At 43.5% G+C, this 17866-nt stretch overlaps 1 protein-coding gene across 16 annotated transcripts in view; it reads right to left on the reverse strand.

The window, feature by feature from the left end:
* The window catches only part of PITPNM2 (phosphatidylinositol transfer protein membrane associated 2), a 115898-nt gene that overhangs the window by 53571 nt on the left and 44461 nt on the right, over positions 1-17866 (reverse strand). For 14 of the 16 annotated variants that reach the window (XM_042828586.1, XM_042828591.1, XM_042828596.1 and 11 more), the window contains one exon: positions 9654-9826. In XM_042828586.1, coding sequence (XP_042684520.1) covers positions 9654-9731 — 78 coding nt within the window. In that variant the 5' untranslated portion in view covers positions 9732-9826. Of the gene's footprint in view, positions 1-5273; positions 5380-9653; positions 9827-10169; positions 10191-17866 lie in introns of those variants that run through there. The other 2 variants (XM_042828592.1, XM_042828597.1) reach the window with 2 other exon arrangements.

Genomic DNA, 17866 nt, shown 5'->3' on the forward strand with positions numbered 1-17866 from the left:
GAGGGGAATCACACACGCTGAAAAAAGCTTGACAAACATTTACAAAAGATTTTGAATCCAGGCTTTTGTGAACTCTGCCACACAGCCTGGAAGCAGTCTCAAATCTCTGCCATCCCCTGCACAGCATTATTTCACGGAGAGAAAATCTGCCTCATTAACTCTATATTGCATTTACTTCGATATTAATGCACTCAGCATGCTCTGAGTGCTAATTGCACCACTGGAACATCACAGCTCCCTTCCGCAGACTGCAGCAGCACGGTGTGATGATCAGAGCACTCAATGCTGTACAGCCTGGGGGTCCCAGCACCTGGAAGGGACATAGGATTCTCTGTACCATCCTCTCTTTTTTTTTTGTAGTGTTAGCTCTGATAAGTAGCATCTCAGATACTACTTTGATACTTCACAGACTTTGAACATCTTTCTCACCAGGATGATAACAGCACAGAACTCATGGTGCTAACACAGTAAGAAGGGCATTATCCTAAACCACCAGGTCCCTGTTCATCGCATTTCACCTCCAGAGTACAGCACAGATGCGAACAAGCTCTACTCCATACACAGAATGTCTGCAAAGTCTTCAGTAGTGTTGAAAGCAGTTAAGTGGTTTCATTTCTTCTAAAGTTTTGGTTTTTTTCAGTTGTAACTTACTACTCTGAGCAACTGCAGAGAAGAGTAAAGATAGGGTGCATTGCATGGTGCTGATGGGCAGCCCAAGCATTGTTCTAGCTTCAAAAAAAATAAACTACAGCTATAATCTCACCTTGTTTACCACCAATTATTGCTTACAGTTCATCTCCTCAATCCAAATAAGTCAGACAGTGATTACCAAGAGCTGACATGCTTCAGCATCATGGCAAAGTCTCTTGGTGCTTTACAGCAATATATTTACCCTGTGCCAGTGGCTGACTTTGACGACCCATGACAGTTTTGATTTGAGATTATTCAGATTGTAAAGACTGACACTGCTACACTGGTAGACCTTCTGTCCATGAATAATGAAGACATAGGCCATTGTCTGGAAACAATAATCAGAAGATCTTTTCTCCCTCCCGGCTCCCATTAGGCAACAGGACACTTTTATTAACCAGACAAATTCTCCTGAGAGAATCCATTAAAATAACACTGAAGTCTCAGCATTTCTCATCCCATTTAGACACGGATGCAAGAAGCTTACTGCTGGTAGATGGTTTCAGCTGACAAGGATAGCAAACAAAGGCAGCTATGCATCTATGGAACAAGAACATGACAGCAGATTTCCCCAGAGGATCCTTCTAACAGACCTGTATGTGCTCTTGAGGCAAAAGAGGCTGAGATTAACCATGACCAATTACTGGGTTTCCTTGTTTCACATCTCAAGGCTACCAGAAGTGCCAACGAAAATCCTAAACACAGTCTGGTCCTTTGGGAAACAGAAAGCCTCAACTGCCTCACACAACTCACCAGAAAACAAAATGCCTGAAGCTGCTGAGGGTGGATGAATCCAATCTGTCTTTGCCAGCCTCTAAGACTGGTTTTTCTAATCGTGACTGTTTTGGTGGGTATTTCTGCTCAGCTTTAGAAAGGAAATACAAATACTAGTAAGATGTAAAAGGTCGAGAAAAACAAACAAGAGACCAAAACAAACAAAAGCCCTCAAGAGAACCCACAAGAAGATCCCATCTCTCGTGGGTTGTTTTTTTCTTTCCATTATCTTGTTGTTAGGACACAACATTCAAGTATTACACTTTGGCAGGAAATGAAATTCTCTCCCCTTCACTTCTGTGCTTAAAAATTGCCTTTTTTCCCTCCTCATCCTTGAGGTGAACAACCCTTTTCAGAATGCTGGGAGAGGTTAGAAGCAATACAGTCCATCAGTCTCAGCCACATATCTGGGCTCAGTGTGGCTATCCCAGCCATCAGCCACCAGAAATGAAAAACAGCACAACAACAGATGCACAGTTTCCATCCTAGCTGCTGCAAGCCAGAATTAAACTGCACCTAAAACTAGCAGGCCAACAATAGAGATGCTGGAAAATACCTAAAGGTCCTAAAACTAATGCATGGTTTATTCTTAACACATTTTTCCAGAACAGGATTTTTCTACACGGGTAACACGCACATGGGTGTATCCTCTCTACCCTCAGCTGTCTCTTGCTGTGGTATGACTTAGCTCTGTGTTCTGTTAACCACTCCTTTTCGATCATCTGAACTGACATCTAATTCATTACGAGTAATCAGCTTTCACCACCACCAACCTGCTGCCTGCTGATAGACATCTGACACACCAGGCACCGTTTGGGGTCAGCATTACTGTAGGTAATCAAAATTTGGCTATGAAAACAAAATGTTGATTTATCCTGAAAATATACACTTCTCAAATTATCTTCTCCCAAAATGTATATCATCAAAGTGTTGAAACACTCAATTTGGATGCTATCATCTGATACCCAAGGAAAAGAAAAGAAGGGAAAAGGGGAAACAGTACCTATTCTGCTCTTACAGAAGCCAGAGAGCTTCTCATCTGATCAAAACTGACATAATTGTCATCAGTGCACAGTGCAATCTAAGAGCAAATGGGAAGTGACACGAATTAAATTAAAAATAAAAATCACCTGAACTGTTATTAATGCATTAGTTTGCCAATGTAGAACAATACGCACAACTTTTGCAGTCGGACAAAGGGCTGCACTCCTGATAGCCAAGTGCAGTGCATCAGAGAGCAGGGACTCAGCAAGGAGCTCTCTTTTAAAGAGCGAGCAAGTAACCTGAAGAGAGAGCTGCTGGCAGGGCTACGTGCAGAACGCACATCTCCCGAGCCTCATTCGTGCAAATTAACTACGATATGGCAATGTTCAGAGGGCTGGAGCAGAAACCTTGAACCAGATACAGCACTCTGCAGCCCCAAAGCAAGGAAGGCAGGTGAGCCCCTCTACTGCTGTTTTGCAGGAGCTGAGCGTAGGCTTAATGGCTATATTGGAAAGACAGTATTAAAGGAGGCAGGAGAGAGGAACCTTGTTCCCCCAGGGGTGGGTTTTAACAGTGCTTTTGAACCTGTGCTTTGTGAAATACAAATCAGAAACAACCCACATGGAGTGGGACTGACAGTCCTCCAAGAACGTTGCTGGAGGACAGCACAGAACCTGAAAGTTGTGCTCTTGTTACTCACATCAAGGCTTACTGCATCTCCTCACACACGTCATTTGGCATGAGCTGAACTGCAATGGAACTTCCCATTCTCTCCAGGTACACTCTTCACATCCTTTCAGAAGACATGGACACTGCAGGACTGTGTTTTTGTTTATATCATGGGCATTACATTACGAATGCAGGCAACTTTAAGCTGCAACATCTGTTTCCATGGCAATAGGACTGCATCAGCAATCCACTCGGTTTAGTTTAGGCCATCTTCACTTTGGCTTCAGCGCTGTGCACAAATCATTACTGTTAATAGCAAACCAAGTGATGTCACTAGTAACCATGGTGCCCATAGCTGAGGTTTCCATGTGCCCTTTGCGCTCCAACATGCATCCTTCACGCATGACAATTATTTCAATCCAATTAGTGCTTGTAAAAAAGTACACAAAGGGCCAGTGTCAATACTTATTTAGCAGAGGAAGGTTAGTTTGAGTCAACAAGACAGTGATCAGAATGTGAAGCTTCACATAGCACTCTGACTTATTGCACAGCACACATAGGAATGACCCAAAAATCTTGAGGGAGGGGAAGGAAGTCTGAACCTCATCAATAGTTCTATTAATAAAGGCAAAAGAGCAATTGTTTTAACCCATCTTCCTTCTAAGCCTGATCAATAGCTGGGAAACATACAGTGCTTTGTTTCACCTGGACAGCCCCTTACCCCAGTATGAAACTTGGTCACACCACTCATTCAAAAACAAAGGCAGTGCTAAAAGGAGAGAGAGCTGTAGAGAGCATGCATGCAGAAATCTGGAGACTGCCCAGACAGGCAGAAACCAGGCTATAATACCACAAAACAGCACTATCATCTCTCAGGCTGCTGCTGCAGGAGGTCACCACATAGGACAGCTCTGTCAACATGGAGACTTCACAAAAGATCTCAGACTGACCATCAGCCCAGACTCCTCCAGATTCACTTGCTTTACAGATCGACAGAGCACCTCTGCAGACCCATCTAACACTGCATTTGGAAGCGATGCTACTTCCTGACGGATCAGAAATCAACAGCACTGACTCTGTCTCAGCAGAATGAAGGTGGATATGCAGAAGGCCTCATCCTGAAGACATGACCATTCTCACCCAAGCCAGCACAAGTTATCTGTACCTTCTCAGCAATACCATCACTGGGCTCCTTTTCCTGCAATGCAAAATATATTCCTAAAAAACAAAAACAACAACAACAACAAAAACCACCACCACCAAAACCCTAAAATTAAAGTCAGGACAGGTCGTCATCAGCAGATTCCTGCAAGACAGATATATACACAGCATCATTTTGTACAACACTGTACGCACTGCGTTATTTAGAATCAGGTCTAGAAATTAATGAAGCTGTTTGCACAACACCAGGATATTTTGGGGATAATCAATTGTGCAGGACTATAAATAATTCAAGCATTAGGAGAATCGTTCTCATGGCTACTCATTAATCACTCTGCCTTACAAAGATACCCGCCACACTCCTACAGAATCAAGGCTGTATGTGCCAGAGGCACATGAATTAGGAATCACTTTATTATGGAGATACCTCAAACTTGTTTACCCCAGAAGCTTCATCTTTCAAAATGTCTGCTACACTTTCAGCACAATATTTCATCTTACCTTGAGTATTTACTCCCCTGTCTTTAAATGGATTTCTCACCGTATGAACCATCCCACAGACACTGTCCATGAGGATTATTGTCCCTAGTTCTAAAGGGGGGAAAAAGAAGCTGCCCATTATCATGCTGCAAGATGAAATTTCAATTCAGTATTCTGGATCAATTCTGATCTTCTGAATGTATCCCTGAGATTTTAGGGACCTAATGAAACTAATTTGCTAATAGTCTATATGCTAAAATACTGGAATACAAATCTGAAGTTTTAAATCCTATTTATCTTATATCCTTATCTCAGCATCACTGAGTTTTGTTAGAGAGCATGAACAGGCAAACTATCAAGGCAACACAACTTATTACTCTACAGTCAATCCTTTCTCTGCCAGGTGTGGATTAACAGCCAATTTAAGGACTCTTTCAAGATAGTGGCTACAAAAGAAGAAGAAAAAAGGCAAAATAGACGTTTGCTATTACAGTAGGTTTTTCCAAAATGCTCACCCATATGGGTGTTACTGTTGACTTCTGCAAATTAGACCAAGCGTGGTAACACTGGACAGACCCCTCTCTTGTTCCTGAAGCTGTGCAACTGTGAGCATCTCAGCCTCCTCTTTCACAGGGATGAAAGCCCTGGTGATCACAAAGAAAAGTTTATGAAAACCAGAGGAAGAGCAAAGAACCTGGGAGTCACAGGTTTTGAACGCTGCAGCATGGACATTGGAGGCAAGCCTCAAACCAGGTTTCTGCTTCTAGGAAACTATGCATCTCCCAAGGGCTCAGCAGTGTCATCTACTTCTGAAATTAAGGCATACGTGTCTGTCTATCCAGATGGCCAAGGCATCTGCAAACGAAACAAGAAATAATCAGCCATCCTGTTCTTCAGTGTCCAGAGATGAAGGGTTAGTTTGTTTTCACCCACTCAATCAATCCTTCACCATCTGCTGAGCCTGCTGGCAACTGCTAGGCATCGCTAACAGTTTAAGGGACGTGACTTTTGCACCTCAAGAACTACAAACATGCTCAGTGATGGTGTCTGTTCTCAATGGTGCTGCCTGAGAGCTACATCCAAGGAGAGCCCAGTCCATGCAGGGGTCTGAAGCAAGAGCTGGTAACAAAGTGTTACTGTTATTAGCTTATAACGATGACATAGCAGCTGGAAGTAACTCTCATCCCCAAAAGGCAATCCCTGGATCCAAATGAGTATCTTTCAAGCTCCCTGTCTTTGGCGGAAGGTCACAAACACTGAGAAAACTACGTGGAGCAAGAGAGGACTGAAGTTATTTATAATGGAGAAAGCCAGCTATACACATCAGTATAAAAATAAGATCTAATAACATGAGGAATTCTCTCTCTTATGCAAGAATCAGAAGGGCAATGGCCTCCCAGAATCCCATGCCATATGGAACTGTAGTAATGAATGGTATTAAGATGATAAATGGGCTGACCTTTGGCTAATAACATACTGATCTTTCCACAAACACATACAGATCTTGGAATACAAGCTTTTAGGAGATAGAGATTTAACATTAAGATGCGTGCTGTTTCTGGGATAAAGGGGAGGCACACAGAAAGTACGTTCCCTAAACAAACAAGAAAAAGAAAGCATGTGTTGGAGGAAAGGACAGCTGCTGAGTCACAAATATGCAGGACATCCAGAAGAGGAAAAAATGTAGATAAATCTTATTAAAGGGCCTATTAAGTATCACACAATAAAAACAGAATGGTCCTATCCTTCACATCCAATAGGCTTCACTGTCCTTACACAGGCAGAAATATTGCACATGCCTTTGACGTGATGTACAAGGAAGATGTCCATAGCAGAGTCCTTAGTTCAGCATTTCTGCAGGAAGAAAGAAATCCCTGCAGATGCTTCAAGCTGTCCCTTCCATCAACGGCCTGTGCTTCATTTCAGGCCTCCGCTGCCAGTGCTTAATTCCAAGTGAGTTTCTGCTTATGGGGGGACAGGAGCTGCAGTTTGCAGAGGGCAGCTCTCCTAGTGCTGTGGGCATGTCTGCAGGTCAGGGCTGTCTACACACATCTCACCTTTGGTAGCAGGAATGGGATTTTTCACATGTGCACACATTTTATGAACAAAGTTAGAGTATAAAACTATTGTCCAGAAAAGAAATACAACTAATGATTTTACTGTTTTGAAGTATTTTGCCTTTTATGCACCAAAACAGCATCTCTCAGCAGATGGAAAGATCGCTCCTTCTGAGTTCAGATATAAAAATTAATATGTCTTAACTGGATAGCAAAAGAGAGAAAAGGGCAGCTACAATGAAAACAAAATAAAAATAAATTCATGCTCATGGAAGAGCTAAGACAGCTCGGTGGCTAATGCAGCAAGGGCTCCCAGTCTGAACACACAGACTACACTGCATGGGAGGCTACCCGTGAAAGCAGTGACATTGATAGATTAAAATTTAATAGAGAAAAGCCATTCGGTTCAAACCTGCTAGGCTTCAAGCAACTCAAAAGTACATTCAGTCAGCTGCTGTAATGTAAAATTAACTCGTTTAGGGAAAGACCTAAGTGCTCCTTAAAGTACTGAAACCAGTGTCTCTGCAGATAACGTTTCAGAAGTCAGCAGGAAGCAATTCTTGAGAGACTTTTCGTTTCCCCCACCTCACCTCCCACAAGAGAAAAAAAGGAAGGAGAAACAAAGGAAAGGAAGCAGCAGGCCACTCTTCTTAGTTTGTACAGGTTTACACACCAGCCTGGGGGACTTCAAGCATAATACAACATGCGCAGAGACACAATGATTCATTGCACGTCTTGCCTAACAAGTGGCACAGAACACCAACTACAGATCATATGCTGCACAATTTTAAAGCTCTCATCCATTAAGTACAGTAAATGTGAGTACAGCCTGTTCTGGCTTAACGGGAAGATCCTCTGCTACCTGGGCATGATGTTGCTGAAACCAAGTCTGGTGGAAATTCTGTTATGACTTCAAGCAAGATGGAGGGACTGCTCTCACATGCGAGGATATGAAAGGACTATCCATTGCAAAGGCAAAAACCTCAATGGAAACATTTAGATGGGACCATAACACTATAGCCTGAGTCTGAACGTCTCTGCCAACATGGCTTGGAGGAATCAATTCCACAGAAAGGATACCCAGGGTAGCTGCACAAGGCCAGCTGTTTCAACCCTAAGTGAGAAAGTCCTTTTGGAAAACCTAGTTTGAAGAGTGCTGAAGTCCAGGACAACGATCTGACTGCTCCTGAAAGAGCAACTTTCTACCAACTGGCTTGGAGTTAATAGGGAGCTTCCCTTGTGGCCTTGAAATTAAACAAATGATCAAGTACATGCTTAAGATTGTATGGATATATATACATACTCATGTGTACGCATATCCTTGAGGAATACTTGTGACATTCTTTTACACTGTTGGAAAACTGCTTCTTATACAGGACTTGGCTGATTGTTGACTCCAGCACTAATCACGCTGAACTGTACACAACATACATCTCCATAATGAACTTTCTGCTTTTCAGAATCACTTCTCTCCCCAGGAAATACCTCATATCTCTCTGTTCTGCATGTTTCAGACAACAATTACTAAGGAATGCCTCCACACTGCTGTTTTACATAGATATCTCTTGTTCCCCTGAGGAAGTTCAACATACACAACTTGCTTTTCCTGTGGCCTCCCTACACATTTCAGAGGGAAAATAAAAGACAGACATGAAGCATATCCTCATCCTATGAAAAGAACACAAGTCGTGCTCCCCACTGCTCTCTCCCTGTCAGCTGCCTCAAAGACAAAACCTCCACTTTCAAATAACTGAAGAAAAAAAGATATTTGGTATCACGGTGTAGGAAAAGTTCCCACTGAAGCCTGCAGGAACCTTTCCACCAGTTCCAAGAAGAGTTGAAACAGATTCTTACCAAATGCTAAAAAACACAGCAAAAACTCCATGTGCTACTATAAATAAGTTTTCTGTATTCGTTACTTTTTTAATTTGAGCTAAGACAAATATAAAGCTGACTTTTCCCCTCGTTCCACTTGCACACTTAGCAGTGAAGTCATTTGCTCATTATGTGTGCATTCAGCTCAGATGCAGTTTGCCCAGCCCACAGCCTCTGTAGGTGGAAGATCAGGGACCTGACATCACCTCCCAGCACACCCTCTACTGCATCTGACCTAAGAGGAAACCTTATTTTGCTGCATATCAGTGCACTAGAAAATGAGAGCAGCTGTGCAGCAGGGCTGGATGGATGCACAGTTTCTCAAACGCTTTCCTGGGCCAATGAAGCCTTAATGGCTCATCCAGTCCTTTGACATTAAAATACAACCAAGATCACTCACATGTGAACAAAGCGAAGTTCAGTGCTGTGCATTAATTAAACAAGCAGTTTAACTGCTAAAAGCAAGCAGCAAACCCATCCCATCAACTGAGCCCTCTGCAGCCAGTCTACTCAGCAGCACACCTTCTGCATTCAGCCTCGTTAAAGCAAGTGCACTCTTCCTCCTTAATAAGATCCCCCTCCTGCACACTCTACTGCTCACTGACGTTTTACACAGCTATGACACTGCTTCCATTAGCAGTGGCTGTGCAAGCCCTACAGTACAGGTACTGTACAGCCCTTCCAGTCAGGTACTCACGCCCTATGGCTCAGTGCTTTCCTCCTTTGCAATAGCCTGATCATTAGCCACTATTTTGCCAGGTAGGTCAGTCAGACATTTTGTGTTTTAAGGACAAAAGAGACAGATCTTCAGGGCTGTGTAACTGGAGTTTATATTCCTTTTCTCCCCCACTTCTTTATAAGCACGCAGAAAACCTCACATTTGAAATATTTTCTTCTGCAGCAATTCTCCACTCTTCCAAATGAAGCCCAGTGCCCAAAGATCCCAAGTGAAACATGACTGACCTGTATCATGTAGAGCTGTGCAATTCGATATTCTTCCACGCTCATCGGAAGAGGAATACGATACTCCTTTATAAGCATTTTGAATACAAAATCTTTTGTCCACTTAGAAACACAATCCAGAAGCTTTTAGTAAAGGCTCCTTAAATAATGGCAAGGAAATGCATTGAGGATCCCTGAAAAAGAGTGCGAGAGAGAAGCAGCAGTTATTTTCCATTCATGCTGGAGAATATCCTGTCAGGAAAAAAAAAAAGCCCAAACATTAATTTTTATAATAGCAATAAGCCTAATAGCAAAGACAAGAATCCCTGGAGTGTTACCAGACCCTTAATATCAAATTGAACAGAATCTTTCAGGGAAATTTTGATCTATTTCATAGGATGCCATCAAAGCTATTACCCTCCTGATCTTTGCCACTGTATCAATCAGGCCATCCTATGCAACAGCATCTCCATAGGAGAGATGTGACAAAAGCTCAAAATGAACAGGCAGATCTTTCATTGCTAGACAATAATGTACCTCTCCAGTGTCAGCAACACACCAGAGATGGATCTAATCAAAGGTATCAGTTTTACCCTCTCACGTTCATTCAGCTGCAAGAAAAGGCAGTAATTAGACATCTTCAGCCCTCAGAAACACTGTGACTGAGAGCGTCATCTGGATCCTAACAGTGAGGATGGCCAAAATGCATTGTTCCTCCCATTTCAATTCAGAAATACCATCTTGGTAGGATCCATTCTCTTTCACTTCCAAGTAATCTATAGGCAAAATTCTCTTGTCATTGATGTCAATGCCAGACTTGTTTTTACACTGCTGCTTAAGAATACAGCCAAAGATCAAAGAGCAACAAAAAAAAAATCCTACCATACCCAGCCTTGAGGCAATAAAATTACTGCTTAAGAACATAGGGAGTAGAGCATTTACCACACCAAGGGTCAAAGCAGTAACTTTTCAAATACCCTTAAGATATCCCCATTAGATGTAGATAAAGGCAGGAAAATAACATAAGGGAGGGGAGGGAAACTAAGACTGAGGAAAAAGTGGCAATGCAGCCTCAGCAGGACTTGATGGCCACTCTGCCAGCATGTGAAGCACTCGCCTGGATCCTTTTCATCACCAGACATCACCTTTCTGCCTACTGAAAGTCTCCAGATACAGATACTGCAATACTGCAGCAGATGCAGCCCCAAACCCTGCAGTTGAGGAAAAGGTCCAACAATAAAGTGATGGATTGAAGTACAGCTTGGGAACCAGGAACTCCCACCACTATCCATGCCTTTCACTATTTGTACATCTCTTCACTGGCTTCTCACGAGGCTTAGAGAGATGAAAACCCAATGCCTGTGTTCACAGCAACCAGGGACAACATTCACTACTTTAGCCCCGGTCTACTGACTTGGGATTGGCTCCAACCTCTCTTTCTGCCTTACCTGGCCTGGTGCTGAGCTCACCTGGGGGCACAGACCTTGGCATCCCAGCTTTGACAACTCTGTCAATAGCTTGCTGCTGTTTGATTGCTGTGTTCTGATTTGGCTACAAAGCCCCATCCATCCTGGACCAACTCTTCTGGAAGAAGCTATCTGTCTGCTGCTGCATCATCTCAACAATTTATTTTCAAATTCAATTCTCTGTTTCATTTTATTGCTGTCAGAGTAATCTGTGTGTATGTATTGTGTGCAGGGAGGAAATAATAAAAATAATAAAAAATAATGATACATCTTTGCCATGCAAACCCTGTAGAAAGTAATTTTGGAGCGGCTGCCCTTCCTCCCGACGCTGCCATGCAGGAGGCTGCACGTCCACACTCACGTGCAGGATTTCCTCCATCAAGTTAATCCTAGAGAACAGGTGGGGATAATCTCATTAGGTGTTTTTAATTAGCGTCATGGCAAAGAACAACAATAATTACCATATGATGGATCTTAAAACACCATCCCAGATCTGCACTGGTGCAATGATGGGATACCAACTCCTGGAGCTAATGGCAGTGGAAGATAAAGCAATGTCTGCAGTGGCTTTTTAAACTTCAGAGACTTTGAAAACTGGGTTTAGAAGCTTCTCCCCCCCAAAAAAAGCTCTGAAAGTGATTCTGCTTTCCCCTAAGGACATCACTCATGTCTGCCTCTGCTGCTTGCTAAGAACAGGATATTTCCTATCGATTGGAAGAGATGAATAAAACAAAAATAGAACCTTAAAAGCAATAAAATGGCAGGAAACCAGTACCAAGGAGGAAAAAATGTGTTTATAATGAAGTGCCAGAGAGGTAATAATTCAGATGGCCAAGACACAACAGAGACTATTTTATTACAGACTAAAATCCCAGCAGTGTTGGCCCGAAACAGACGCAGCAGCCACCAATAGCTGAGGCTTCTTTGTAGAGTTCCCTCCACATTCCTGTTTTCCTGTGTTCAGTGCTCAAAGCCCAGGTTCTGCTTCAGCCTGCAGCTCCCCATAGGGCAGCAGGTCGCTGAGAAAAGGCCAAAAATGGCCCAAAACTCCTGAAAAATGATCACTGGATCTCCTGCAACCAGCCCCAAACACCAGATAGAGAGAGAGCAGCCCTTGAAGCACACTGGCCAACAGCAAGAACCACATTTCATAGAGTCATAAAGGCTGGAAAAGACCACTAAGATCAAGATCAACCATTAACTCATCACCGCCAAGTGATGAGCTGCAAAACATCTGCCCTAGCTTTTACCCAAGCAGAGGAACCAGGTGGAACAAGATAAATACCCAGCACCACACTGGGTGTCCCAGGGGTCTGCCAAAGCCCCACAGGTCTGGCGGCAGCCCATGGGCTTTGCATGGTGATGCAGGACACTGCTGTGCCTGCTGCTGTTTCTGCCATGGCTAAGGGGCACACTGGTGCAGGCTGTTATTCAATTTATATGCAGAGCTGTAGTAACTGCGAGAGCCAGGCACACAACCATACACAATTGTTTTAGAATCAGGCTTTCGAAGTATAATTATGCTGCAGAGTCAATATCCTGCCGAGATGAGTCAGGTCCACCTGTGAGCTATTGTTTCAGGCTGTGGCTGAAGGCTAAGGTGTGGTGCATTGTATTTATCTCTGGTTTTAACAGCTTCTCTCATAACCATGTCCAACCTCTTAAGGAAGTGCTCTTCTTTAAGGAGGGAGCCATCAAGATCTGCAGCAGCTGAGCACGGAAATCTCTCAGCTCAGCTAAAGGCATGCAGTGTCCAGCAGTCACTGCAGGAGGTGAGGGCCAGTCTCACCATTAGTAGATGAAGGAGCAAAGGGCTGATGACAACTGACAGCTTGTAATTAAGGAATAAGATTTAGTGTGTGAAGGGTATTTAAATAGGAGGCCAAACCCCAGCCAGACTGACAGACTGACCCTGAGGAGTACAGGAATTGAGTATTAAAGCAAACTCCTGGCTCCTTTGCACGGTCGCAACATGCACTGTGCCAGGGCTGCTGGTCCCTGTGCTCCACAGGGAAGAAATAAAGTCCTAGAAGCACAGAGCCTTGCATAGGAAGCTCATTTTACATTATGATAAAGTTTAAGGACTCCCCTGAGGAAAAAAGTCACCACAGAGGGTCAGGCAGAGTCATGGCAGAGGCAGGTCGCGGCCCCAGGACTCCATCAGGCTCTGCCTTGCATTCAGCAGCTGAGTATTTTCACAACTCTGAGAAGTGAAATACAATTAACACTGACAAAATGCAGCCAAACACAGTGGCAAAACAAGGAGCAAAGGTATTACCTGATGATATCATCCACCTTCCTAAAGGCTTCCTTTAGGTTTTCTACATCTCTTGAACACCCCAAGCAGAAGGCTCCTTGGGCAAAGTGGCATTGGAGAGATGTCAGCACTGATTCCACCTGGGCAGCCTCAACTCCTGCAAACACCCTGATAGAGAGCCCAGCACCCAGGGCAGGAAGCACTGCGTCCACACTGTGCTCTGATTTATTGATGCCATTAGAAGCAGCAGCAGAAACATCAGGTTCCTAGGACATAAGTCAGCATTTTTTCAAGGCAGCCTCAACTCTCACACCTTGATTAATGCGGCACCCTCCTTCTGGCCCAGAAGCAGCCTCACTCAGCAGAGTATCACTGCTACACTGACCCTTAGCTAACTTTGATCACATCACCCCTCTTTCAGGCACCTCTTTGCCTAAAGGTTAAAAAAAAATACCCCAACATTTCTGTTTTGGGGCTAGCATCACTTGCATAACATTCACCACTGCACTCACACACACATGCACATGTGCAATATATAAAACTGAATGAGATGGCTTTTCATAATCTGCAGTGCTCAGGCTTAGTACTCCGGTCATACCTGCTGACTGACAGCTAAGCAGATTTAAAAATTCATCAGGCCTTGAAAAAAATAAATTAAAAGTTAAAGTTCCTTCAAAGTTCACGCTATTACTGATTAAGGGATACGGTAGCAGTAAGTAATGTTCTTTCTAATCATTCATCTTAATCACACGTCTCAGCTGTCACATCTTTTTTTAAGCAGAAGTCCTTATGCAGTGCTTACACACTCAAGCTTAGAGCATGCCTGGCAGTGAATGAGCACCTCCCCAAACGCAGCTGCAGCACAGAGCTGGGGAGCACCCACAGCCCTGGCTGCAGGCAGGATGACAGGGAAGGGGGGGTAAATGAAATCAAATGAAGAGGAAGAAAAATGCAACATCCCTGAAAAACAGCTTTCCTCTTGTGCAAACCTCAGGGCAGGCTCACCGAGAGATCTCAAATGCAGATAGCAGGGCAAGGGGCTGGGGACAGCGCTGCTCAAAAAGGAAGGCACGGAGCGAGCGAGTTGCATTTGCTGTACTTAATCTTTTTTCCATTATTAGATACAATATGACGTCACTTATAGAATTTAAGAGCTCACTGTAAAGCAGATGTTTATTACAACAGAAGGATGGAATCAGTCCACATGCAATATAGCTACACTGGAGCTATTAAATCTTGTTATAGTTCACTGGGCAACCAAATACTAGCCTTAAGCAATGGGAGGGAAAGAGAAAAAAAAAAAAAATCATCACACCATATCTACACATCCCCTTTTCTCCTTACATATTCCACAGTTTTTTCCTGTATCTTCAGTTTCCACTCCTGTTACTTCTTTAACATTTGGGGAGAAGCAATCTCAGCTTCCTTCTGCCCTCCAAGAGGTGCTGCAGTGCAATGCAGCCTGCCCATGCTCACCTTTCACTCCAGAGGGATCAGGTGAAGTTCCACAGCTGAATTTGGGCTGGAAAATTAACACCTCAAGTTGTGCCATGCCAGGAGATTACGTGGCAATGAACAAATAAAGGAGTCATTAAAAGAACTAATATGCATAGTGAACTGACCGATGAGTGTGGAGGGAAACACAAACCACTCTCCAACCTTTTTGCTGATGCTGGGGATAAAGCTGAATATCAAAAAGAATGCAACAAAAAAAATTAAAGGTTGTAAGTTTCTGGGCTCTGAACAGAGTGGTCACAGAGCTGGTGGCCTCCTGTAGACCCAAGCACAAATCCTGCATGGGTACATACTGCTAACAGGCAGAGACTGCACATGCATAAATACGTATAAATAAATACAAATATAAAGAGATGTGTTATATTTTGTATTTGTATGTATATACAGACACACGTATGCATGTATACATACAGACACAAAAACAAAAATAAAGCACTGGGAAATGCAGCATATTGGCTGAAAACAGCTTGAAAATTGCTGGGGGTGGGATAAAATAGTGGAAAGGAAAATGCGTGCAATGCTGCAGGCACACAGCGATGGGAAACATTTCACTTTTATGTGGGGGAAGGCCAGCTCAAAGCACAAGTCTGTGTGCTCAATGGGCTGCAGCGGATGGGAGAGGGGACAAATGGTCAAGTTAAACAGAAAAAAAAATGAAACACTAAACATTTCTGAGAATATTGCACTTACACTGTGTGCCTGCGGGTGCTACAGACACTCTCTTCCTAAAAAAATGAGGGAAGTGAACAGTGCATGTGGTACCATCTCTGCTGGTTGCTCAAGGCTTCCCTTGGGTGGAAGAAGCAAAAAGCCAACCAAGGTGCAACATAATCATGTTCTCCATGGTCTCTGGCACAGCCCTTTTACTTTGCTTACAGGAGTGCTGGCAGCAGCAGGACACGGGAATTTAACCAGCAGAAAGACAAAGGATGAACCAGAGTCAAGAGACAGCCCCACCTGTACAACTCATGACACCTCTCCATCCACTTCTCTCTCCATCAGCCAAATCTCTCAGTCTGTATATTATCTGCAGAAGCAAAAAACATTTGCTCTCTCACCGATATTACCCTCACCACAAGTCAAGTCTCTCTTCTTGTGCCAGTCTCAGGAGAGGTGAACAACTCCTCTGCAATTCCCATTTTTCATATCCAAAATCGTTTGCCTTTCTCCTTGTCTCCTGCATTATAAACCCTGATTCTTTTTCTCTCTCTCTCTTGAGGGTCACATTTAGCAGCCCTCATTTAATCCTTGTTTCTTCATCCCTTCTTCCACTGATCCACCACCAGAGCAGTCCTGAAGATAGAGTATTACTCTGTGTCTCCCCCCACTCCATTTGTCACTGGCATAAAGCAATCCATGGCCACTCAGTGCAGACCCCACTGCAGCCCCATCTCATCTCCTGCACAACGGCACCCACACCACTCATTGCTTATTTTATAGTTCATTCATTATACTCAGCACTCAACTTTACCAAATTACAGCTCATTTCAGACTATTGCTCAAGGTTAGTTTGAATTTTTACCCTGTCCTCAAACACCCGCAGATCCACTGAAACTGTTTTTGAGACACAAGATGGGTATTTCCTATTTTGGGATTTGAGACAGCAATGGACAGACTCTGGATTGCTTCCTTGGTAGCTCTCTATAAACTGAGACATCAGCTGCTACTCCACTTTTTTAGCAGTTTCAGTCTAGATGGAAATAATATTTTATTACCTCACTTACGCAAATGTATGGAAAGGAAAGGAACATTCACAGCTGGTTTTAAAAGACTTTCATAGAGGGAAGGAACACTGTATGAGTCAAAGTCAGTGTTACAGCACCATAATATTTCACACTGGCTTCATTAGGCTGAGATTTACCTTGCCCAAAGGCAAGAGAGGGATAGAGAAAAGCCCTATTCCATCAGAGGAAACTTGTAACGACAGCAGAAATTCTTGCATGGGAAGCAACACAAATGTAGCTGTGAAGGTTGATGAATAATGCTGCAATTGAGATAGAAAGTAAGAGGCCATTTTGCACAGGAGAGGTAAATGTTCAATACCTCTGTTCCTTCTTTCATCCATAACACCAACAGATTAACAACGTTTCTCCGGCTGCATTAATTCCTTTGGAATTTTGACTTAGGAAATAATTACACTAAATATTTCATAAGTGCCTTTGAAAGTTTTTTGGTTAATAAAGAAAAAGGAATTGCTAGCTGCTCTCGCACCGCAGCACAATAATGAAAGCACACAGATAATCAATAACCATTTTCAGTTCATTATTCAGCACATTTTGGGCTGGTGCTATTTCCCTCCCTCCATCATTCTGCATTCCACACGCAGAGTGATGAAGCATTTTTAAACCATCAGACCTTACCACTTTCCACTGCTAATGGTCCTCAGTGCTAACCACTGCATGGCACCCCAGCCCCTAATTATGCTTACAGAACTCACAGCTTTCCAGGGCACTTTCAGACTGGCAGAGTTCCTCCTTTGGTGTGGATAACAAATAGCTGCACTTCTTCAGCACCCCCCCACGTACACACCAGCTCAGCCTGGATCTTGCTTTAAGCTTCCTCTCAATTTGGGTAATTTCTATTGCTTGTCTCTCAAGTTGAAAGGCAAAGTTTCTGTTCTGCAAAGTCATTCCATTGGTGCCTATATATAGCAAATATACTCAATACTACACTGAACTTGTGTTGGCTGCTTGGGGCCATGGTGGGGCCAGATCCTTTGCCCTGCCCCAAATCCATCCACTGCTCTAGGACCACACCTGCAGCTCCAGCAAACTCCAGGTCTCTGAAGGTGTTTCCTGGACCAAGGGCAACATCTTCTAGGGAGAAGTTAGGAGGAAGTTAGGGACCTTCTGAAGAAAGTCCTGTCGGGAGGAGGCTGATCACTGCCTTCCCATCAGAGAGCACACATTAACTGAGGCTGAAGAGGTATTAAAGCCCTAAAGGAGGGCAGCTTTTCTCAAGGACTACACAACGCTGGTCACTACAAGGTCCAAGCC

The sequence above is a fragment of the Centrocercus urophasianus genome, unplaced genomic scaffold, assembly GCF_019232065.1.
Source record: "Centrocercus urophasianus isolate 14NV4802_14NV808 unplaced genomic scaffold, USGS_Curo_1.0 seq_30, whole genome shotgun sequence".
Taxonomy (NCBI): Eukaryota; Metazoa; Chordata; class Aves; order Galliformes; family Phasianidae; genus Centrocercus; species Centrocercus urophasianus.